At 39.8% G+C, this 26,175-nt stretch overlaps 1 protein-coding gene across 50 annotated transcripts in view; it reads right to left on the reverse strand.

Moving 5' to 3' along the window:
- Positions 1–2,879: 2,879 nt before the first annotated feature.
- LOC121289984 (calcium/calmodulin-dependent protein kinase type II subunit beta) overlaps positions 2,880–26,175 on the reverse strand; it is a 256,532-nt gene continuing 233,236 nt past the window's right edge. For all 50 annotated transcript variants that reach the window (XM_041210030.1, XM_041210078.1, XM_041210026.1 and 47 more), the window contains 4 exons: positions 9,925–10,000; positions 7,859–7,953; positions 6,651–6,885; positions 2,880–4,754 (listed from right to left, as the gene is read on the reverse strand). In XM_041210030.1, the coding sequence (XP_041065964.1) occupies positions 6,653–6,885; positions 7,859–7,953; positions 9,925–10,000 (404 nt within the window). In that variant the 3' untranslated portion in view covers positions 2,880–4,754; positions 6,651–6,652. The remainder of the gene's footprint in view (positions 4,755–6,650; positions 6,886–7,858; positions 7,954–9,924; positions 10,001–26,175) is intronic.

The raw sequence follows: 26,175 nt of genomic DNA on the forward strand, positions 1-26,175 counted from the left end.
GCCAAGGGGCAGTGTGTAGATGAGAACCTATGATACATCCATGGAGGATAGCAAAGGTAATTGTGAGGGATTGGGAAGAAAAACCTTTGCAGGAGAGTCTCTGGCCACAACAAGGTAGGTAGGAATAAAACCAGTTGAGGCTGACCCACCCAGCTAACAAAGGAAGTGAGGCATTGGAGGAAGATGATGTGGTCAACTGAATCAAAGGTTGCAGATAGGAAAAATGAGAAAGGAGAGTTCACGAAAGCTGTGGGATGCCATTTGAGAGTTTAATAAAGGCCTTATCTGCTGAAACTTGACTGGAATTGGTCATAGAGCCATAGAGGTCTACAGCACAGAAAAAGGCCCTTCAGCCCATCGAGTCTGTGCTGGTCAATCAAGTATCTAATTATTCTAAGATAAAAACAAAAAAACTACGGATGCTGGAAATCCAAAACAAAAACAGAATTACCTGGAAAAACTCAGCAGGTCTGGCAGCATCGGCGGAGAAGAAAAGAGTTGACGTTTCGAGTCCTCATGACCCTTCGACAGAACTTGAGTTCGAGTCCAGGAAAGAGCTGAAATATAAGCTGGTTTAAGGTGTGTGTGTGGGGGGCGGAGAGATAGAGAGGTGGAGGGGGTTGGTGTGGTTGTAGGGGCAAACAAGCAGTGATAGATCTGCTTCTATCACTGCTTGTTTGCCCCTACAACCACACCAACCCCCTCCACCTCTCTGTCTCTCTATCTCTCCGCCCCCCACACACACACCTTAAACCAGCTTATATTTCAGCTCTTTCCTGGACTCGAACTCAAGTTCTGTCGAAGGGTCATGAGGACTCGAAACGTCAACTCTTTTCTTCTCCGCCGATGCTGCCAGACCTGCTGAGTTTTTCCAGGTAATTCTGTTTTTGTTTCTAATTATTCTAATTCCATTTTCCAGCACTAGGCCTGTAGTCTTGTATGCCGTGGCATTGCAAGTGCACATCCAAGTACTTCTTAAATGTTATGAGGGTTTCTGCCTCTACCACCCTTTCAGGTAGAGTTCCAGATTCCCACCACCCTCTGGGTGAAAAAATTCTTCCTCACATCCCCTCTAAACCTCCTGCCCCTTACCTTAAATCTATGCCCCCTGGTTATTGGTCCCTCTGCCAAGGGGAAAAGTTCCTTCCCGTCTACCATATCTATGCCCCTCAATTTTATACACCTCAATCATGGGACCCCGATCCCTGTGGAACCCCATTGGACACAGGTATCCAGTCACAAAAACACCCCTTGACCATCACCCTCAAATGTGGAGTTGCGGGAAAGATGAGCAAGGACTTCAGAGGTAGCAACATTCAAGGTCTTCAGCAAGGTTGGGACGCGGACCAGTAATTTGCAAGGCCAGAAAGAGTCAGGGCTGGATATATTGAGGAGGGTGGTAGACAGTCTCTGTAGAGAGGGAACCGTTAACAATATCACATGGATGCCAAAGAAGGAAATTGATGTTGGGTGGCCAGCAATTTAATAACCAAGATACCATTAGTATCAGTCATTCGGGTTATATTTGAGTCTGAACTGGTGGGATAAAAGTTGTGTTCTCTGCTAGGCTGCACATAACACATTAAGTTATCGTAAAACAGTGCGTTGTGGGTGCAGTTGAAGAATATTACATGTCTGACAGTTCAACATTAATTAATAATTACTGATTGCACCTTATTGTAAAAAAGGAGGTTGGTGACACTTAGTAAAAGAAACAGTTATTCTCAGTGTCAGCCCTGGCTCAGTGGTAGCACTATTACCACTGGGGTTGTAGGTTCAAATACAACTCCAGGAATTGACCACATAATGTTGGTCATTTAATTATGATGGAAGACAGTGGTGCTGCATTTTGGTTAGATGTTGAACTGAGACCCTGTCTGCACACTCAGGTGGATATAAAAGATCCCATAGCATTACTTGAAGGGGAGAAGCACAATACTACCCAACATTTACCTCCCAATCATTACCAGAAAAGTCAGATGAACTGCTCTTTCACAGCCACTCTGTGTGACATTGGTGTGTGTATATTGATTTTTTGTTTGTTTGTTTTGAAAGAACAATGACTACACTTCAAACCAAATTCATTGACTCAAATATTTTGGAATGTTCTGTTGATTTGAAAGCTGTTGTGTAGATTCTTCTTCAAGGAATATCTAGATAGAATAACTCTTCAGTTGTTTAGTATCTGCCTTGAGCACAAATGCATTCAAGGGAATAGTCAACAAAATGAAAATAAACTAGAATGAGTCTGAAGCCATCCGTGACGCATTGGCTTTTAGGGTTAGCTAAGCGTGAGTAGGAATACAAACCAGAAAATCAATGACAAAGGTGTCCTACCCTTCAGGTTCCATATGTGAACTCAGCTGGCTCGTAAATCAGGAGCTCACTGGCATAATGAGGACTAGTCCAGGTCAACTATCACCTCAACAGGGTGATAAGGTTTCTATTTTTCTTTAGTTCTGTTGAAGAGTCATACAGACTCGAAACGTTAACTGTGTTCCTCTCCGCAGATGCTGTCAGACCTGCTGAGTTTTTCCAGGTATTTCTGTTATGATAAGGTTCTGTATTTTTATTGCATCTATTCTTCCCCTTCTTCCAGTGGGGATAGTGTAATAATTGGCAACATGCAGCAGAAGCGGATGGGCTTGTAAGTTTCTTTTAGTTAAAAATTCAAAAACTGTACCTGAAAAATATTGCTCTGTAATGGAATACTGAAGGACTCATGCTCACTGCTTTTCTTTAACCTAACAGCTGGAATTCAGAATTTTTGTGGTGTCTATAACTGTCACTCTTCTCGACTGCAAAAAGGCTGAATTTCAATAGATAGAAAGCACCATTACAATACAAATCATTAACAAAACAGTAAGTTCACACTTTAGTCATAATGTCAAGTTTTATTTCTAACATAATCAACAATTTTAAATGGTGAGAGGAACACATAGACCACATCCTGTAACATAATATTTTTGTCCTCATATAAACCAGACCTGACAGAATTTCAGCTGCAGAGAACTTGAATAATTAAAAAAAATCACATTTCATATTCAGGCAAGTTGCTGTGTAAAAAGCAAATATAGTCCATCATTTTCAACCGTAAAAATATCTCCAGCAACATCAGCATTTCCACACTTCAAGCCACGCGAGGCATTAAATGAGGTAAAACTCATTTGTTTAATTCATGGGTTCCACAGCCCTTGTAAAAAAAATAAAAAAATATGATCCACACACAGCTCATTACACTTAAGACCCCTAAGCTGTCTAGTTTAAAACATCCATAAAAACACGATGAGGAGTCCTCTCAATGCGTTTCCACAGCCCCTGCACAAAATTGTTAAGCAGTTGATCGAGTGCATGCAAACCAGGTTTCCATTACACATCAGCAGACAAAAAAAGTATTATGCCGTTACAAAGCTCAGAAAGGAGAGGGAAAGACAAATGTAGAGCTCTACAGGCAATCATTTTGGAAACCAACAGGATTAATTATGTCATGCAAAAAAACATTTTTTTTGGCTATTTCAATAAGCTATTTCCTACACAAGTTTAACAAAGAAACCACAAAGTGATCATGCCTTTCTGAGAGGCCTTCCAGCCAGACTGAACTCAGGCATCAGATTGTATTACAACACGCATCCAAGACTGTGCAATTTGAAAACAATAAAGCTCAGTACATCATCTGAACCCATGGCAAGTTAAACACAAAAATTATCGGCTATAAATATATAACATGCATTTGTAAAAATGCATATACAATTTTAACTAATGGCAACAGGATTTTCTTTAAACCCTAGAGTTGGTAGCACAGTATAACAAAACAGTAAAGAACACCGAATTAGATCTTGCTACTTCAACATGATATAATTAACTCACTCACTTCTTAAATGAATAGAACCAGGGAGGAGTTCTCCCAAGCCTCTTCAGTTTTCACAGATCACTTATCTCAGCTGATGTACCTGTTACCTTTTAAATTAACCTTTTCTTTGAACGTTATATCAAATCAACACATTTCACATGAAACGAGAGAAAAATCCATAAACAAAGCTACTCATTTTTCCCCCAATACAGCACACACAAGGTATAAGAAATGAAAAAAATCAGGTTGCTGTGTTTCTTCATATACTCAAGTTGCACCAAAGCAACCTTTTGTGACAATTTGGTGATGGCAGAAGACTATATCAGAAGTAATTATTTCCACATGTTAAAAAGTGGTTGTGAGGCCTATTTGAATGAAGTGTTGGCCGCTTAGTTCAATTGGCTGCCTTCTGCCTTAAAACCATCCAAAAGTATCAGTGGTTGTGACAGGGCCTCATTTACAATTTCACTGAGTCAAGTGTAACTACGTCAGAACTTAAGTTTTCAAAAGAATAAGTGATACGTCTTTAGTGTACAAGAAAATATAAAATGGAACACTAACCCTCCAAGATTAGGATGATCACCATTAAATTTTAACCTTCATGCTTTGGCAAATGTTTTGAATGAATTGTACAAATCACTGCCATCAAATGTGAATTATATAAAGTACGTATACAGTAGCCATTTTTGATTTTGTAAATTTTTTTGTTTTTTTTGTTAATGTCTACATCTTGAGACAGTTGAAAGAAACACCATATAGTTCCACGAACGTGACAATTATGCAGCCACCAGGAGCATAATGTGCATGCGGACACGTGCATGTTACTGCTGGTCTTCAGAGGCCACCAGGTCGCGGCTCAGCTTGAATGTTTGCTCGGGCCAGAACTCTGCCAACTTCTTCAGCTCTGCAGAGAAATTTTAAACTAAGTTAAAAGCAGGCTCTTCCAGCTTTTTGTGAACAATTTTACTTGCAACATGGCCGAGTAGCATGAGCATGGTGAAAATACAATGACATCAAAGTGGAGTTGCTGTTTATGTATACCAGACTCTTAAGTATGGCACTGAAAGGAATAAGGAAGAAAATAATTTTTTGTTCTTTTTTCTGTGGTGTTCAATGCAAACCCTTGAAGTTGAGTTGGAGCACTTGGCACATGTTTTAAATACAAAAGCAATACAGGTTTTAAAATGCAGGCATGCCTGTCACACCAGACAACATGCCATGCATTTTCAAATGTATGGTGCTCGAGTGTCACCCCTGGTTGTGATGTGGAAAAAAAACAGGATGAGTTTTGAAGGGACTGAAAGCTTGATCAGGTATTTGGAGTCTCCCCAAATAACTTTGTGTTTATCAGATGTGGATACCATATGAAATTCACAAAAGCAAAACACTAGTTTCTGGAAATATGAAATAAAAACAGAATGTGCTGAAAATACCCAGCAGAGTCTCTGATCTGAAATTGTTGGACTCGGTGTTGAGTCCAGAAGGCTATAAAAGGCCAAATCAAGGCCCAGTTGATATTCCTCAAGTTTACATTGGGAGGAGATTACAACGGCAGGGGAATTGATTTCAACTTTTCTGATCCAATCCCAACTCTGTCCTCTGCCTCTTACATTTCCAATGAAGCTCAAGAGTTCAGAACCTCTGCCACCATTTTTTTTAAACAGCAACTGTTGGTTGATGATTTTGATATTCCGTTTAACAGCTTCTCTAAAACTATCCTTTGTTTCTTTACTTGTTCAATTACCACCTGTTTTTGACTTGCACCATCATTCCTCCTGCAAGTTAATCTCTCCTGTCTTCCACCCTATCACTGACCTTTCCTTTTGCTCTTCCCTGCCCTCTTTCCTCATCTCTGTACTTGCTTAAAGTCCATTACAGCTTTAACATTATCCAGGACCAGTGAGAAGGTCCTTGATCTGAAATCTTAACTGTTTCTTTCACCGTAGATGTTACCTAAGTTGGTGACTATTTTCAGCATTTTCTATTTTTATACTGTATGAGCAATTTGAATGTCCTGAGAGATAATGACTTGTCGCTTGAGGTGGGTGAGTCATTCTAGATTATACAGCACATTCTGGCATATTTTGTTAAAACTGTGTGCCATAGTTTTATGTAGTGTTCTATTTAACCACAAATGGTAAAAGTTTGTCCTCAAAACAGTGAGTGCAATGTCACTGCAGAGAGATCCACAGACAGTGTACTCTATCTTCCCCACATTCACCTGTAGGATACTAAATAGCCTTGTCTGTGCTGAGATCCCATGTTATAATCCGGGCTGAGAAATTGTATTAGTGAAGTAACCAGGAGCTGCAGTATTTACATTGTTTCCTCAGAATAAATATGTGCACACACACACATTGTCAAACCTCTCAAGAACTCTCTGTGGTGGCAACTAAGCAGATGTTTGGGAACAGTCAAATGTTGGGTGATGGGAAGAGGAAGAAGAAACAGAAGAAAATGATCACTTTGGGAGATCCAGTCAGCTGCTAATTCATGCCAAACAAGTGTGCCAATGTGATACCTGTGAACTGAGTCTGCTACGTATGAATGGTGGTGGAGTTTGTAAGATGGACAGTCTGGAGTACCCTCCATTCGGCTGGTACACAGGCTGTCAAACATTCTTTCAGATATTTACAAGTTAGGCTTCCTCTGAATTGGCAACTCCAACTTTAATCCACACCAATGCTAAAAAAAAGGCATGAGCATGGCGAATTGATGCTCACCAAATCCCATTATAAACTACCTCCATTTCCCTTTCTCTGATGGTACCATCATTTCATTCCCAACTTTGCAATTGTACCTTCACTGGAGTGGTGCTGCTGGAGAACCCGAGCAGTGGAAGTGAACATTCTGCCATTTGCTGTCCCGACGGTGCCAGACCCGTGTCTCCTCTGACTGGGTTGTCCGTGGCCTACCCTGAATGTCTATATACTGGGTGAGGCGAATGTATGCTATGCAGGCGGCATCTTCCCCAATCAGATGTACATGAGGATTCAAAATAGTCGTGTGGATGGGTTTGCTGTTTTTAGATAATACTACACAAGAGAAGGGAGAGAACAATAGTTCTGTTAATTATAGTCAGTTCAGTTTAACAGTTCATTTTCTTCCCATCAACAGGAATTCTCCACATAAAGAATAAGAAAAACCATCTCTATTTCCAGTTATTATCAGCATTATTCTTTAAGTTCTGAACATAGTTACTTTACTAAGCATAAGTGCATTGTTTGGCTACTTCAGTAAATGAAATTTAAAATTGGACACTGAACTCCTAATCTCTGCCATACTGCTGGGGTGATGTGGCACTGCCCAGGGAGGCAGAGAGGAGTTGGTTACCCGCACACAATCTGACAGCTATTTCAAGTGAAATTAGTCGAAGCATGGGCACAAGTTGCCTGTCAACACTTCAGGTTGTGCATCGCCTGAGAAGAACATAAGAGATGTGATATTGGAGGGGAGATGGTTGGTGGGTAATTAATTTTCTTTGTTATGGTAGAGGTGGAAAAGTTTGTTGATAGGTCAGTAGTTTTGGTGTTGGAGTCTAGCTGGGGAGGCTGCCTCTTAATCAAATGCCAATCAGACTCTTAATATATGATGCCAGTTCACCTGCTGGGACAGCACATGAAGAAATTATATTCACTGAGCGTGCATTCATAAAATTTGTGCTAAATTCTCTCTCTAGATGCTTTAATAGTTCTCGACCAAACTACCAGATGGGACATCAAAACATCATAAAGAGATAGATATTTTTGAACAGACAACAGGAATAATTGATGCCCAAATGATAACCAATTATTTACTGATTATAGGAGCATCAAGGGTAGAAATCAAGGTCCCAAACTGTTCTGAGGGCAAGGAGAAAGAAATCATGATTGTACATGGTGGTTGAAGCAAGGACATTCTCTGCTGGAGAGATCAGGTAAGGACACTGTTTGTTACTTTGCAGTTTCATGAAATACTTTCCAATTCAGCATTAAATTGCATTACATGAAGTGTAAAAAAATTGCTTACAATTATCAAAATAAAATCTGTGGAAGTCCATCCCTTCAACAAGATTACCCAAAGCTTCAGGTTCAAATGAGGTCAATCCTGGATCGCATATTTTCCTGAAAACAATTAATAAAAGTATTACCTGATGGAAATGGAAATTCTAAACACTGCTGAGGCTCATGAATGACAAAAGTGACATGTTCTCAGGGCTGGTGCAACCACTAGGGAAACTAGGCAGTTGCCTAGAGTGACAAAATTTGGGGTTGGCAAAAAAAGATGAATGAACCATTCGTAAAACTAGATAAGTAAACAAACAGGCTTCAGCAGTGAGAATTAACCTGTATCTACTGATATACATCCACACATACTGATACACATATAGATTTTCATGTATTTACATTGCAGCCTTTCCCAAAATTTCATTTTATTTCCCTTGATTTGTTTATGCAACAGTTTTACAAATTTGTCCATCTACATAACTATTCAAAAACTACGAACCAGTAAATATCAAAGAACGTAATTTAATCAAGTCTGTTGTATTGTAATGATAATTGATTGTGTAAATTGTGCATAAAATGATCTAGTAACTGTTACAGAAGCACAGTATTATCTCAGGTAAGCCATACTACTCATAATGTGCATTTCTTCTAGTACATATCTTGTGAATTGTCTAACAATAAGATGAATGTCCCATCAGTATCATAATATTCTCCTTTTTTATGTAAAGTAAATCTAATTATAAATGCAGAATTTGTGTGCATACTCATGCACAAAATTCACTTCCTAATGTTAATTATGGGGTGTTGTTGGCTGGGGGAGGGGGGTGTGGTGCGGGGGGCTGCAAACTGAAGCTTCACTTAAGGTGCCTAATACTCTTGCACCTGCCCTGCCTATTCTTGCCATTCAGGTCTAAATCACAAGACGGCAAGCAATTATTTATTCAGGAGCAAAGTATGGGGAAACTTGCTTGGAATGGTTGCCCCTAGTATCAAAAATCATAAGGATGCAGTATGCAACCACTTCCACATTAATGCTAAACAATTTCTGCTGCACATCAGTGCAGAAATTAAGGATATACTCCAGGTACGAGGTCCTCTCCCTCAGGAGGGTGTCTCTCACCACTTGGGAGTTTGCACAGGTTGCACCAGTCCAATATCCGAACACATTTCAAAAGTGTCCATGCATTGACTGTCATGGAAACTTTCAATACTTTGATCTCTTCTTAATTTCATGGGATGTGGGCATTGCTGGCTAGGCCAGCATTTGTTGCCCATCCCTAATTGCCCTTGAGAAGATGGTGGTGAGACACCTTGAACCACCGCAGTCTGTCTAGTGGGGGTACTCTCACAGTGCTGTTAGGAACGGAGTTCTAGAATTTTGATCCAATGATAGTGAAAGAACGGTGATATAGTTCCAAGTCAGGATGGCTGTGATTTGGAGGGGAACATGCAGGTGGTGGTGTTCCCATGCATCTGTTGTTCTTGTCCTTCTAGGTGGGAGAGGTCTGGGATTTGGAAGGTGCTGTCGAAGGAGCCTTGCTGAGTTGCTGCAGTGCGTCTTGTAGACGGTACACACAGCTGCCACTGTACATCAGTGGTAGAGGGAAGTGAATGTTTAAGATGGTGGATGTGGTGGTGGATATGGTGCTAATCAAGCGGCTGCTTGTCCTGAATTGTGTCCAGCTTCTTGAGTGAAGCTGTATTCATCCAGGCAAGCGGAAAGCATTCCATTACACTCCTGACTTGTGCCTTATAGATGGTGGACAGGCTTTGGGGAGTCGGGAGGTGAGTTTCTCACTGCAGAATTCCCAGTGTCTGATCTGCTCTTGTAGCCACAGTATTGAAAAGGCTGGTCCAGTTCAGTTTCTGGTCAGTAGGAGCCCCCAGGATGTTGATCGTTGGGTGTTCAGTGAGTGTCAAAGTGTGATAGTTAGATTCTCCCTTGCTGGAGATGATCAGTGCTTGGCACTTGTGTATCATCAATGTTATTTGCCTTTAATATCTCGTAAAATCTCTATGAACGACCAGATGTTGAGAGGGCAACAGTAATCAAGTGTTAATGATGGGAAAGATGATCTCTAAACTTACGCGTATGCTTCAAAGTCCCCATTGTTAATGGCTTCGATCAGTTGTTCAGTTAACTTGATGATTTCTTGCTTCCGAGCTGGAAAGAAACAAAAAAGAAAATGGGACATTTGATACCATCCAAACATCATCACTATTGGGGACAAAAATTAGCAGTTTGATCCCTGCTTAATGGTATCAATTCCCATTTAGAGTAATTCACTTTATTACATAGCTACTTAAAATTGGTGCCTAGAATAGCTGGTAACACTAACTTTTATAATTAACTTTAAACTTGTACTTTGGACTGTTACCGTAATTTCACGAAAAAAAACCTGGGCTGCAACCTAGTTACCATTATTACAAAGTGTTTCTGAGAACAAAAGTAAATCATGTGTAATCCCGCACAATGAATCCATCCCGCGTCAAAATGGCCCGACACAATACCTGATAAAACTACCCTCTCATTCATGTACATAAAGATTTAAACCCATCCTTAAACACGCTAAGACAGTTCCCTTGTTCACACAGTTTAAAATCTTAGCCATCTCCGCTTTTGCAATGACTTACCTCTTACCTGTAGGAAGACCGAAGTTGGCCAGCCATCTGCAAAAAAAGTCGCACATATAACCCGCCCACGAATATAAGCCGCATTGCCTCTGGAATACGTTTTAAAAGATATACCCTGCAGGTTATTTTCGTGAAAGTACGGTAATTACTTAAGACTTGCGACTCTCCGAGATGTGATGTCCTTCTAGTTGCTTGTTTTCAAAAGACAAGACATATAACACACAACAGACAATTATTTAAGCAAATTTCCCAGAGCCCATGAACAAAGTGCATCATGGGCCATGGCTCACTTCTTACTGAAACTGCTTATTGTTTGCGATGCTTGCACTGTTGAGCTAAAAACTGTATTGTTTCTTAACTAAAGGGAACCTGAAACCTCTGCCATTTGAGATAGCAGCTACGGACATTAAAATACAAACTGGCTTTGTTGCTGTTAATGAAACAGTTGCTATAGGGCTCTGGTCACAATGAAAAAAGTGTCTATTTGCTGTATTCAGCAGTCATATTCTGTATTATAACACAAAAATGCACTAAATTGATGCTCATCTAAGCACTTTAAAACCAAGTCATGTAAAATAATTAAGTAATGAAATGAATAATTTAGAGACAGTATCCCAGATCTTATGACGTTTTGTCACTTTACTCGGACAAAAAGGTTTTGTTTTGTTTAAGATTATACTCGTTTCACCGTCTTACAGTCATTTCCTCTTATGAGACTGAAAACATTTATCATTTAATACCACCCCCCCACCTTTACAATGAATTTATATACCATGCCAAAGACTAATGGAGGTTGGCATTCTTAAATAGATAGATGATTCATAGATAGGTTTCTGACAGTATCAAAATTCATCCCAAGAACATTTGACAAATGGAACCCTTGAAATACTAAACATTGTTAACTACAAAACATACTCCCATGTCATTGCTCAATAATAAAAAGCAGAAATGTATCATTTCAAACATCTGACAATAGAAAAATATTAATATCCATGCTCCTTATCCATATATCAGAATGCTGCACGAGTGACAGAGCACAGTACCCATGGCCTCCGCCAATGTGCTAAAAGTACAAGAGTAGCCAAGTGATCTTCTCCTTGCTCACCCCCATGGGGTGAACCTAAGCACTTCTTCAAATGTACAACCTGAAAATTTGCATGATGACAGATTCGTACCCTATTATTCTGTGATGCTGCAAATGTATATGACCACTATCCTCATCATATTTTGGCTGTTTCATTCTTGTTCAATTTTACTCAAGGCAAAATGTAATCATACCAACTAACACTCTACATGGCCAAAAATGGAATATGATTCAGGGTAAAGTTGCACGTGTATTTATTTTTAACTCATCTCACTTCACATTAGTGTTCTAACATGGGTGTTTGCTATTATCAGCAAGCGCCTGAGACTTAACACAGCCAGGTAGTCAAAATTTTGTGAAATTATGCAAAAATAGACAGTTCAATCAAAGCAATAGCAGTGTAAGAGAAAACACAAATACAATTGATTTTCTCTCTTCCTACCTAATTTTAATATACATTTTTTGTTTAGAAGAAAGCACAATGTATGCAAGACGTTTTCAAACGTATGGTGATGGTTGCATATTAGCTTTTTGGAGATCAGTGTAGTATTTAGATAATACAAGTTTTCCAGATGTTCATATAGTGTCCAAGTTGTATAGTTTCCCAAGCAACAGAACACATATAGAACACAGTGATTCTACAGCTCTGTGAAGGCAAGCATTTCATGTTGAGTGGATCATTGATGAACGAGGGCTAATTTTACACTTCATACCAACTCTCCCAATGCAAATCTTGCATAAGCAGGCTGCAAGCTAAGTGTACATCTTGTTAAGTCTGGCTATCCAAATAGTCTACTAAAAACTATACTTCTGGCAGTTTTACATTAAACCTTCAGCTGTCAGTGGACCCTCCATTTGAAAAACAGTGGCACAGATGAGACACACACAGTCCCACACATGTAATAGCAGCTTGACTTACTCCTACCAAGAACAAATAACATCAGCATATACCTGGAGGTAATTACAGTTTTGTTTGCAATTGTTCTCCAGTCCTCAAAATGTCAGTGTTTAACACTACTAGTGTTAATAGTAAACAAAAACAAAATTACCTGGAAAAACTCAGCAGATCTGGCAGCATTGGCGGAGAAGAAGAGTTGACATTTCGAGTCCTCATGACCCTTCAACAGAACTAGGTGAATCCAAGGAAGGGGTGAAATATAAGCTGGTTTAAGGTGTTTGGGGGGTGGGTGGTGGGTGGGGGGGGGGAGGTGGTGGTGGTGGTGGTGGGGGGGAGAGAGAGAGAGAGAGAGAAGTGGGGGGTGGGTGTGGTTGTAGGGACAAGCAAACAGTGATAGAAGATCATCAAAAGATGTCACAGACAAAAGAACAAAAGAACACAGGTGTTGAAGTTGGTGATATTATCTAAACGAATGTGCTAATTAAGAATGGATGGTAGGGCACTCAAGGTATAGCTCTAGTGGGGGTGGGGGGAGTATAAAAGATTTAAAAATAATGGAAAGAGGTGGGAAAAGAAAAATCTATATAATTTATTGGAAAAAACAAAAGGAAGGGGGAAGAAACGGAAAGGGGGTGGGGATGGAGGAGGGAGTTCAAGATCTAAAGTTGTTGAATTCAATATTCAGTCCGGAAGGCTGTAAAGTGCCTAGTCGGAAGATGAGGTGTTGTTCTTCCAGTTTGCGTTGGACTTTACTGGAACAATGCAGCAAGCCAAGGACAGACATGTGGGCAAGAGAGCAGGGTGGAGTGTTAAAATGGCAAGCGACAGGGAGGTTTGGGTCATTCTTGCGGACAGACCGCAGGTGTTCTGCAAAGCGGTCGCTCAGTTTACGTTTGGTCTCTCCAATGTAGAGGAGACCGCATTGGGAGCAACGAATGCAGTAGACTAAGTTGGGGGAAATGCAAGTGAAATGCTGCTTCACTTGAAAGGAGTGTTTGGGCCCTTGGATGGTGAGGAAAGAGGAAGTGAAGGGGCAGGTGTTACATCTTTTGCGTGGGCATGGGGTGGTGCCCTAGGTGGGGGTTGAGGAGTAGGGGGTGATGGAGGAGTGGACCAGGGTGTCCCGGAGGGAACGATCCCTATAGAATGCCGACAGGGGAGCTGAAGGGAAGATGTGTTCGGTGGTGGCATCATGCTGGAGTTGGTGGAAATGGCGGAGGATGATCCTTTGAATGCGGAGGCTGGTGGGGTGATAAGTGAGGACAAGGGGGACCCTATCATGTTTCTGGGAGGGAGGAGAAGGTGTGAGGGCGGATGCGTGACAGATGGGCCGGACACGGTTGAGGGCCCTGTCAATGACCATGGGTGAAAAACCTCGGTTAAGGAAAAAGGAGGACATGTCAGAGGAACTGTTTTTGAAGGTAGCATCATCGGAACTGATGCGACGGAGGCGAAGGAACTGAGAGAATGGGATGGAGTCCTTACAGGAAGCAGGGTGTGAGGAGCTGTAGTTGAGGTAGCTGTGGGAGTGGGTAGGCCTGTAATGGATATTGGTGGACAGTCTATCACCAGAGATTGAGACAGAGAGGTCAAGGAAGGGAAGGGAAGTGTCAGAGATGAACCACGTGAAAATGATGGAGGGGTGGAGATTGGAAGCAAAATTAATAAATCTTTCCAAGTCCCGACGAGAGCATGAGGCAGCACCGAAGTAATCATCGATGTACCGGAGAAAGAGTTGTGGAAGGGGGCCGGAGTAGGACTGGAACAAGGAATGTTCCACATACCCCATAAAGAGACAGGCATAGCTGGGGCCCATGCGGGTACCCATAGCCACACCTATTCGTTGTTCCTAATGCGGTCTCCTCTACATTGGAGAGACCAATCATAAACTGGGCGACCGCTTTGCAGAACACCTGCGGTCTGTCCGCAAGAATGACCCAAACCTCCCTGTTGCTTGCCATTTTAACACTCCACCCTGCTCTTTTGCCTACATGTCTGTCCTTGGCCTGCTGCATTGTTCCAGTGAAGCCCAATGCAAACTGGAGGAACAGCACCTCATCTTCCGACTAGGCATTTTACAGCCTTCCGGACTGAATATTGAATTCAACAACTTTAGGTCTTGAGCTCCCTCCTCCATCCCCACCCCCTTCCTGTTTCTTCCCCCTTCCTTTTGTTTTTTTCTCTTTTCCAATAATTTATATAGATTTTTCTTTTCCCACCTCTTTCCATTATTTTTAAATCTTTTATGCTCCCCAACCCCACTAGAGTATACCTTGAGTGCCCTACCATCCATTCTTAATTAGCACATTCGTTTAGATAATATCACCAACTTCAACACCTCTGTGTTCTTTTGTTTGTGACATCTTTTGATGATCTGCTCCTATCCTAACACCACCCCCCTCCACTTCTCTCTCTCTCTCTTCCCCCCCCCCCCACCCCCACCAACCTTAAACCAGTTTATATTTCCCTCTCCTTGTAAAGAAAGATCAGTTCTGTTGAAGGGTCATGAGGACTCGAAACGTCAACTCCTTTCTTCTCCGCTGATGCTGCCAGACCTGCTGAGTTTTTCCAGGTAATTCTGTTTTTGTTTTGTTCTCCCCTTCCACTCAGCTCTTGCTGGCTTTCTTCTCCCTTCACTTCATTTCAAACTGAGCCTTCTCTCTCCACCAATTTAATTGTAGCCAGACCTGGAATGATACCATGGGTTCACACGTGCAGTGTCCCAGGGTATCTGAATTGATCATGTTCCTTCACAATTTAATTTGGTGATAATACTGAGACGGAGAGATACTACATAACGTTAGTAGGTTCTCCCTTCTTCACTGACAAATATAATCCAGAAAATTAGGAAGTGTTTGAGTAAATCCATATTGGCACAGCAAGACTGGTTTCAGTCTGATGATTCTACAGCCATTCCTTCACAAGAAACAAAAGGAAATAAAAGGTTGATGACAATTTATTTTCTTTTTGGCTGTAAATGCAATTCTCTTCTCCCCTCATTAATTGATTTTCATCAAATGCACCGCGCAAGAAAACATTTAAAAGCAACATCACAAATAATCCATGTAACCCTGCTCAGATGAGTTTTTTTCTCATCTCTGCATCTGTAGAAGTTAACATGGAAAAGGGCATTATTTCCACTAAAACCAAAAAGACTGAAATGTGAATGAATTAATTTGAAAATGGTTTCATTTATGATTCATCAGTTCCTTCTCTGAGACAGAGACATGAGGGAGAGCACTATGAGAGTACCTACACTTCAAAGACTGCAATGGTTGAAGGCAATCATCACCTTCGAGGACAGTTCAGGAGGGAAATAAATATTAGCCGTGCCAGCAATACTCACATCCCATAAGTGAATGACAATAAAAAGTGCAGGTGTGATTGCTGATCTGAAATATTACCTGACCCTGACTATAGAAGTACTATAGGCAGTAAAAAGCGCATTATTTTGGATGGAATACCATTAATACTAGAGTTAATAGTTAATCTCATGTACAAGTCAACCCCTGACCTTTGGCCAAAAACTACTTCATTTTCCACATAAACTAGGATTGACTTACACACAAGTTATTAGGGATAGTAGAACAGCGTGTTTCTTTCATGTGTTTTGGTGTACAACGCAAAACCAAGATAGTGTATGATTGTTACGATTGGTAATTATAATTTCCTGTTGATTTAGTCATACTACCAATACTATTAGATTACTTAATCTTTAATCACAGTATCCTCTGGTACCACACTCCATTTTATGTCTTATAAAGGTATTTGAGATGAGAAATAATGTCATTTATTAAACCATTCAGATGGGGAGGCCAGGAAAACAACAACAGACACCACCAACAGCATTACCAGGTTGGAAACTGCGTTTCTGCCAATGCTGCCCTCTAAACCATCTGACACTATGATCAATAACCTATTACTACCAGTAATTTTAACTTCCTGATATTATGGTCATACCCTTTGGATTAGGTATATTTTCCTCACATTTTCTTAAGCTCATTGAGTGTGGTTTTGCACTCATCTTAACTAAGAAGAAATCTAGGCTATGGCTACTGCTGCTTAGCCTTCTGAAAGCTGATTAGCTTAGCAGTAATTGGTAAATATTTTTCATGTTTTAAGCTAACAGTTGTCCCTCCAACATGCATGGATGTCGACCCCTCAAAAAATATTGCTCACATTATAAGTCGACCCCCTACTTTTTGCCTAAACGTTTGGCTTAAAAAAATTGACTAGAGTATATATGGTAGTCCACAAAGTCGAATAGCTTGCGGATGCTCTCACATGAAAACCTGCAGTTCACTGAAATTCTGGAGCTAGTCAGGTGCCTGTGAAGTTAATAAAATAGGGCAGAACTATATGATAAAATAAGTTCACTCTTCTGATTAGCATCACCGCATTTGGTTTTTGTTTAATGCTCGTTTTCTGCAGAGTGAACTTGGTCGTGTGTCGGGAGAGGAAGTATGTTACCATTAAGCTACTGCATTTGGCTAAAGCACCCATGACTTGAAAAGGGAACAGGAAGTTAGCAACAGAAACTATTTAGAAGCTATTTGCCATTCAGCAAGCTCCATTGGGAAGGTAGGCAAACTGAAAAGGATATTTTCCTGGAAGGAATGAAAGAAAAATATTTGGGAGAAACTTGTGTACTTTCCTCAGATAACTCAACTGTGAAAGAGTAAAACATTTCAAAGAAATTACACAGGAAATACTCTTCACCATATCCACCATCCCAGGAAAAACATTAACCAATAATTCTCATTTTTGACAGACCTGCTATGCTTTCCAGCATTCTTTATTTAACTATGGCATCATAGTTAAGGCATCAGAAAAATATGAAAGTTGTTATACTTGCATTGCCTCCTTTCCCAGGAAAACATAAGAGGGGTTAAAGAACAATTTGGAAAATAAATCTGGAACGTGAAAAAAATCTCCATTCCATGTAATGACATTTCGTGTTAACGTTTTACCACAATTTACATTAGAATGGTCATTAATACCCATAAAAGACAATTACATTCCATTCTGTGCTCACAGAATTTCTTGTTAAATGCTGCAAATACTTCATTTGCAACAAATAAAACTTCGAGAAAAAAGTTATAGTCAGGAAACCTTACAAGATCTTTTGGCTTGAATTTTTCCATGACAAAAGCTCAAAAACCTTGAAGGTATGAAAAGTTGCCATTCACTGAATAATGCACATTACATAATTAGTGTTCCATAACAAAGCCTGTTCTAATCAGATCAGCCTTCTTTAAACTAAATCATCATTGGCTCACTTCAGTGCTCCTCTTGTGGAATACACAGAACTGCCCTGTCAAGCAATCAACCAGGATCTTAAACAGAATAAGTATGCAGATGAATGGCAACAATGGATTCCTTCTCCAGGCTGCCCGTTAGGTGATGGTCATAGCATTGCATGTTCTTTACTACCCAAGCAAACAGCACTTTATGCCAATAGTTACAGACAACTGAAAGCAAACCAAGATGTGCTTTCCTATCCATCTCAGCATTTTTCACAATAATAATTAGAGCTTTCTTAAGTTAACATCCACATTGCAAACATCAAGAAACATCCAAATCATTTATAATATTGGGGAAAGTGTTATTATCGTTCAACATACCTGCCACTTTGCTCGTCATTTCTGAGTGCTTAGCCATATCTTTCTACTAATGACGCTGAGCTGTTATTTAAACGGTGTGACCTACACATGCTATTATTATCCAGCTGTCCTCAGATTAGATTTAGATGACAAGTTATGCCCTTCCAGATGCTCCGATATCCTAGCTGTCATCTCTGGTTCATTACAAATCGAACTTAACATGGCAGAGGGAGGGGTTTATCAGCCAAAAGGATTAAAATAATTATTACCTGCTCATCTAAGGATAAACTGAGAATAGAAAGAATATATCCTGTCTCTGGGAGCTGTTATGTTGATGGTGAGGAAAATTTACTGATTCCACATTTGTAATTGCACTGCTCCTCTTGTGAGAAGTGAGATTCAAAGACAAAGTGAGAATGAGTATTCACTCCTTAAATATAAATACACAGTATATTATCTCCTGAGTAATTCCCCTCCCTTAAATTTGAACTGTTCTGATTTTAAAAAATGGAAGGCAATTAATTATGATGCCATATAAGACACTTTAAAGCATGAAGATATGTGGTATTACAGGAAACATAACCACAAGGACAGAGACATAGCGAGAGAGCATAAAGCATGATGATAAGTAGATTGTTTTAAAATTGGCAAGTTGCAGGTAATAGTCTGGACAAATGCTTTCTTTCTTTACTCTATATTACCACTCCCTTTACCTTTTGTTCCATGACAGCTTTATCATTTAATCTCTCCCACCCAGTATTTTATCCCAGGCCTTCCCTTTTGTTAGTCCCGCCCCTGTCCCACCTTTCAACAGTATAAAATCCATCACACTTCTACCTTCCTTCAGTTCTGATTAACTCGAAACATCTGTTTCTCTCTCCGCAATGCTGCCAGACCTGCTGAGTATTTCCGGCATTTAGTTTTTAAACTGAATGCAAATTTATCGTCAAAGGTGTTTACTGCCTGGGCCACTTAGATTGCTTGCAAAACGGTTTCTACTTAATTGCTCTGTAGAGATATCATCTAGCCATTAGGAAGGTTATCACCACCAACTACAAAGTCATGAACTGGAAATTTAGAACAACTTCCTGCACAAACTCTGAGTAATTTCCTGAGGTCTTTATTTCAGTGCAAATGCCACATATTACCTTGTCAATCTAACTTTAAAAACCACATGGGAAATAATTCTGTGAAACCAGATGCAACATCCATCGAATGTACTCATTGTTTCTATTGTTAGTCATTATTTTTTTTATTGCACATGAACTAAGGAACTCTGGTGTATGCCACAAGAAGGACCCAAAAATGTGCCCATTCTCAAGACATGTTGGAATTTCCTGACAGTCTAATTAACATAAACTCAAATATAGAGGAGGATGTAAATCAACAGTTAGGGCCAAAGGAAAGTGCCACACTTGCACCATATGTAGCTTTAATTATGAAAATTCAAGTATCAACTCATTCAACCATCATTCACACACAAAATACAGCATGTTTATAACTTGTAACCAAGGAAGCTTTTCAATTTTTGCTATCATACAAGAAAAATTCAGTACCAGTTTTGCTGGGGGAAAAATTAAAATAAAAAATTCAAAAATATTGCAATTAAACACCGGAAAGATCGCTTCCTTGTGCCTCTGAAAATCCGGACATAATTTTAGGAGAAATTTTGAGCAAGTTCAGTTGTAGAAAGCTTATACAAGTGGTCCATGTCAGGGTGGAGATGTGTTTGGGGTGTTGGAATCGATAGACAGTTGTAAAAGATCAAAGCGACTTAGATGGATTGTAAATTCCACCATCTTTTAAGCCACGTCATTGGTGTGCCCAGGTTACGTGCATCTTGAGTTTGCAAGTCAGGAAGGAAATTCATAGTCACTGCCCGTAGTAAGGGAAGGGTTGCTACTGAGCCAGTAGCTAAGCACCGAGCAGGTAATTTTTTCACTTGATCTTGCAATGAATAGTGGAAACATGTGATAGTTACTACACCTCTGCCTCAGTTTTTAACTGCCAGTCATCCATAATGTCAGCAGGAAATATGCGTAGTAGACAGAAGTTAGTTTGCACCACTGGGAGAAGTGGCCTCTTCCAAATGGTGTACTTCTGAAAATGTTCCTTCCCCATTTGTGTTAAATTTTGCAAAAATACAGTAGTCTAAATTAGGCATAGCTTTTGAGATTTTTGTGATGTCCACATAAAAGTTATCAAACTAAGAAAGTTATCAAAACTATTCTTAAAGAAAGTGTTCATTGCTTATACTATCAAAATAGCGTAGATATAAATGATTCCTTTCTGGGCCTTAAGGTCTAAAAATTATTTCTGCAGGGAAAAGGCTACAGTTGCACCAAAGTTATTTTCTGATATATACTGTCCAATGCCATACCTAATTTTAGCCACATTCTGCGGAACCCTTTATTACTCTCCTACCCTTATCTTTTCCTTCCTAACCTCATTTCACTTAGTTTGGATAGTTAGACACTTCAGTGCATTAGCAACTCTACAAATCTGATCCTCAATGGAGTCGTGTATAACACTGCTTTTCTACTCTTGCTCTAGCCAGCAAAATCCAACTTCACTGGAGAAGCAAGTTCAAAATACCATCACAGGACTGGTATTCAACTTCTAAACGATCTCTTGGCTATTCTTATTGACCTAGTTGTGTAGCATATGTCATTTCTCATGCTGCACCATTACATTAAAGTACTGTTCCAGCAGTATTATGACTTAAATGGCAAGCCAAAGTCATTCTTCAGAGAGAGTTGGGAACCAATATCTGTTACACTTACATTGAGTTGGAGGTGGTGAGCTGAGGGGTCTCTTGGAATCATTGGACTGACTCTTAACACTTACACGGTCCAAACCTTTAGCAACTGAGTTTGTGGAAAAGAATTATATAAAATGTGAAAGAGAACACAGTATATCTGAGACTAAAGCAGAAAAGGATAAACTATGAGGGAATGAATATATTTTAAAAAACAGATTAAAGCCATATTCTCAAGAGGAATAAATCATTTCCAATCTAAATATTGTAATAATTTGGTTTCCAAAATGTGGAACTTTTTTGCACATTACACTCTTCTGATTGTACAGTTAAATATAGAAAAAAGTCTTGCATTTCTTAAGCACCTTTCATGACCTCAGGAGCCAGTGAAGTACTTTTTGAAGTCCAGGTATTGTTATACTGTGAGGAAGCATGGCAGCTAATTTGCACACAGTAAGTTCCCACAAATGGGAATGGAATAATGATGAGAAAATTTGCTTGTGATGTTGGTTGAGGGATAAATATAGGCCACGATGCCAAGGAGACCGATCCTGCTCTACTTCAAAGTAGTCTGTTGGAACCATGTTGTTGTGGATCATTATGTTCAGTCACAAGAAAGATTAAATTTCCCTGCCCATTATAACAAAGGTAGTGAACTAGATTCATATTGCACATGACTTTGGACTTGAAATGGTTAGCATCATAAGGCCAGCTCATCCTAGTCCCAGTTACACCTTGGAGTTGCAGTTTCAGTGAATAAAATTGTACTCGTGTGCTGTAACACAAAGAGCCAATGAAAAGGGATTTACAAAAGAGCAGTCCAATTTAATGGACATCGGACCTTCTGGACTGGGATGCAATCAATTCATCTTCCTCTTCTTTGCTATCCTGGTAATGAGAACCCTTCCCCAACCAAGAGCTGCTGACAGTCCTCTGTTATTCTTTAGGCAGCCATGTGGAAGCTTGTCAGAGGCACCCAGGTGGAGGAAAAAGTTCTTAACATTTCTCCCTTCCTGTTTCTTCTATCTGCTGAGACTGGGAATTTGCTTTGTGCAGAATTGTGAGCAGAAACCCATTACTGCAGCTTTAGTACTTGAAGGCGTGATGGAGAATCAAGACCTCTAAAGTCTATTTTTGGAAAAGAGTAATCATATTATCTCTGTCAACACCAGGGTAAAACTAGAGAGAATATGGCTTTTAGGATCAATCCATAAACTTGCTACTAAATATTGCTGGATTGCTGTTTTGCATGGATTACAGTCAATTCAGAGAATCATCTCACATAGTACCAATTGATCCTTCCGGGTCAGTTATAAGTACAGTTATGTTGATATCTCAGCATTTTTAATTGAGTGCGATATTGGTCAGCCAATGACAGCAAATTGCAAGATATTAAAGCAGATGTCAGGCTATGCCATTGGATTGATGATGCTGAATGAAGAATTAGCATGTCACTGGACCAACAGCTCAGATACAATTAAGCACTGGACAAGCATTTGATCCAGGTTTTACTTACACAGAAAGCAACTGACATTTGTTGCAGTCATTAAATGCAATCAAACATGCTGCGCATCTGGGTTAGATAATGGAAGCTAAGTGCAGAAATTGTTGGTTATTCATGCCATGTCACTAAGTGTATTAAATCTCACTTAACCAGAACCTTACACTTCTTTTATAATTGTAATATACTTGAACTTATTGGAACTGATTACTGAAAAGGACTCATAAAATCACAGTGGATATTCCCCGGGTATTAGTTGCAGTTCTCATTTCAAATGGAAATGATATAATGAACAATGTGGTCACAGCCAACAGTGTTTATTTTTCAGAAGTAACAGCATGAGTTGGAATAAATTGTTAGATTCATAAAGTTCTGTAGGCTGGATGCGAGATCATACATCCAGTCAGTAACATGCTGGGTATCCTGCCATCTTTAAATTATATACAGCTGACTTAGTGCCTTGTTAAGAATTAGTAATTTTGAAATGTTTAGCCTTTCTCCCTCTCATAAAGGGTCAGGGAAAGGATCAGGTTCGCAACCGCTATAAATGAATTCCATTGAACCGAATAGTAATGGTGTAAAGTAAATTAATTATGTTGACAAGACTGAGCTTGGCTATTGAAGCATTCAGAAGTAATATATTTTAGAGGGACAATTGAGAAGAGAAGAAACAAAACTTGCATGCAGTGTTGAAAAATTCTTATAGTAATGGATGTACAAGTTTTAAATGCTATGTTACATGGCAAAGAATTACAGTTCAACGAAGCAAGCAGAAGAACTGAGGGCACCCTTTGAAGTCTGGTTGAATGTCAAGCACAGTAGCTGGCTAGCTTTGTTGGTCTTAAGTCCAGTTGCTGTGTTTCACTATCTGAAATGTCATTCAGTTAGGGGAGGCAGAGGCATAGTGGTTTTGTCACTGGACTGATATTCCAGAGACCCAGGGTGAAGCTCTGGGGACCGAGATGGTGAAATTTGAATTCAATAAAAATCTGGAATTAAAAGTCTGATGATTGTCGAAAACCCAGCTGGTCCACTAACATCCTTTAGGGACTCCAGACCCACAGCCATGTGATTAACTCTTTAATGCCGCAATTAGGGATGGGTGATATGCCCACTTCCCATGAATAAATACAAAAAAATTTTGTTATGTAATCCTTATTAGGATGGCTGATGAATCAAACCATAACATGAGTAGGGGAAAACTGACCTCCAGCACAAGGGAACAATCTTAATAATAAATCCTCCCTGCAGCCTTGTGAAGGGTGAACATTGAAGAGTAAGGCCCTTGATTATATCTGCCTAACGTGCCAGTCTATCAGCTATTTTAGTACTGATTATTCATGACCTTGGATAGTAGTGTGAAGTGTAGTGGCATATTCTAGGTATTGATCAAAACAGCATGAAATTAAACATGCAAGATAAATGGATGCAAGAATGATGAGTGAATTTATGGAGATATGATGCATTTTGAGGAAAATAACATTCGTAGAGTTTCAAGACACAGCAGGTCAGGGATACCTCTGGATATGGCAGCCTCTTCCCATGCGCATTGTCAGAGTGTCCACAGAAAAAATTTCAGGCAACATCTTCAGCCACAGCATTTTAGATTTCCATTTCACAAAGTTATACTAAGATGCAACGTCTCAAAATGAAACAAATGTTTCACAGTATGCTTAACTTAATCAGGACCCATTTGGTAGAAGGAAAACTGTCTGAGTAACAGGATAGCAAGTTGAAATACCAACTTGCAGTGTCTGTGATATCAACTGTGCTAATGTAGGTAGGTGCAGAATAGATGGTGATACCTCCTTGGAAATGGGTGAGATAATCTTGGGCAGTCTTTCCAGGATCCATTAGCCTGCATTTCTTGGCTGGATCACTCACAAGAGCCATCAGCAGAGGTCTGGCAGAAGGTTATCTCTACCTTCAGTGCACGGCCCAGGATAACTGAGTAAGAATAACTTGAAAAGTAAAAATATTCAAGCAAGAAGTCATGTCAAATTTAGCTCAAAAAATGACTAGAATAAGAAGATTGTTTAATTGAGTTTCACTTTCATGCACAGGTGTTCAGTTAATATGAACTGATGATATTGCACCTAAGAAAATGAATTTCCAAATTTTAACAGTAGATAACCACTGTTTTAAAAAAGTGGAATACTTGATTTAAAACTAATTGCTTCCCTAACTATGTATGTTCACATATATCCAAATTCATTTTAGTCACAGTCTCCTGGTGCACTAATTAATTGCATCAGAGTTGTATTGGCAAACAGTTTGTGAATGGCCACTTTAGCTGACGTTAGCATCATTGAGAATGGAAACATGAGATAAATGCTTGTTCCATGGGAAAACTTTTCATTCATTAGAAACCTTTCAACTCTGGTCATCCAGAAGCAGACTGAAAACTTAAGTTGACTCAGGAACAAGCGACTACAGTTTTAGCTTTGTTATTGAAAGCTCAATTTATGCAAATTGGTAGGAAATGTAGAAATAGCAGTTATTACTGTCAAATATCACTGACTTGATTATTATCTGCGAGTGTAAATATATCAGGCATTTTTCAAGAAGCAATGTTTACTGCCTGGACAGTTTAGTGTACACGATTATATTCTACTGTTTCTACCATGCCACTAAGCTTGTGTTATGCTTAGAAGTTTAAGTTGAACTGAATTACTAAATGCTTGCATAGTCCTATGGAATAGTGTATTCACTGCTGCCAGGTAACAAATGCCACGCGGGTTTCAAGCAATGCTTAATTACATACTCATACTAAATTAACATTCAGTTTAAGTTTTGGATCACTGTCAATAGTAAGACACATGCCTTCCACATGCTGTAAGCACATAGCATTCTCTGAGCCTTCTGTAGAATGAAGAATTTCAGTCAGGAAGCACTGCTTGCTTACTTACAAGGGGTGGAGATGAAGGGAGTGAGAGGTGGTGTCTGAACAGACTGGCCGCTCTCAGAATCAGCAAAAGGTGCGGACCCCCGCCGCACACTCTTTAAAACATCTGTGAACTTTGCAGCTGAGGATGGAAGGTGAAGACATGATGTAATAACACACTGGGCTGTAAACAACTGCTGCAAGTGAAAGCATGGCAAACTATTACAGGTTATGGCATTGCTCAACAAGCATCTCGGACAAGTTAAAGATTTGGTGAGGACGATTTTCAGTGTCGAAGTGTTTGTTTAACACTTTTCACCTTACACTGTTTAATACTGTTCGGTAAAAGTTTGGTGTTTTAGAATAGTGTTTTGTAGTAACTACTGATGAAATTAACTGCGTAAGTAAAATTGCTTAATCCTTAGAATAAGAGTAACCAGTTCTGCTTCAGTTTTCCATTGAGCTGGTGTCTTCATTCTGATCCTATTATTTGAGAGTTTTAAAGCAGCAGTGGACGGAAGCATTAAGAAGACAAGTCAGGGGATTGGTGGACAAATTTACATTGAAAATAGTCTTCAATGATGCAGCAAAGGTTTTCAAAATTTTAGGAATTTTGAACCCCTGTCTCAACATGCTAAGGACAATGTCAGCTATCTGAAGACAGCAACAAATTTCATTTATATAACAGCTTAAACACAGTAAAACGTCCCAAGGTGTTTCACAGGAGCACTAACAGATAAAATTTGACAATAAGCCACATAGAGATGTCAGAGCAGGTGACCAAAAGCTTAAGGGGTAGGTCTTAAAGGAGGGTAGAGAGGCGGAGGAGTTTGAGAGAATTACACCCCTGCTGAAGGCTTTGCTGGCAATCAAGGAGGTGGTGGTGGTTGGCGGGGGTGGGGGGGGGGGAGAGAATTGGAGATGTAGTAAAAGCCAAATATGGAGGAACGTAGAGTTCTTGGAGAATTTAGAGCTAG

This window comes from Carcharodon carcharias, chromosome 17, assembly GCF_017639515.1.
Source record: "Carcharodon carcharias isolate sCarCar2 chromosome 17, sCarCar2.pri, whole genome shotgun sequence".
In the NCBI taxonomy this organism is placed as follows: Eukaryota; Metazoa; Chordata; class Chondrichthyes; order Lamniformes; family Lamnidae; genus Carcharodon; species Carcharodon carcharias.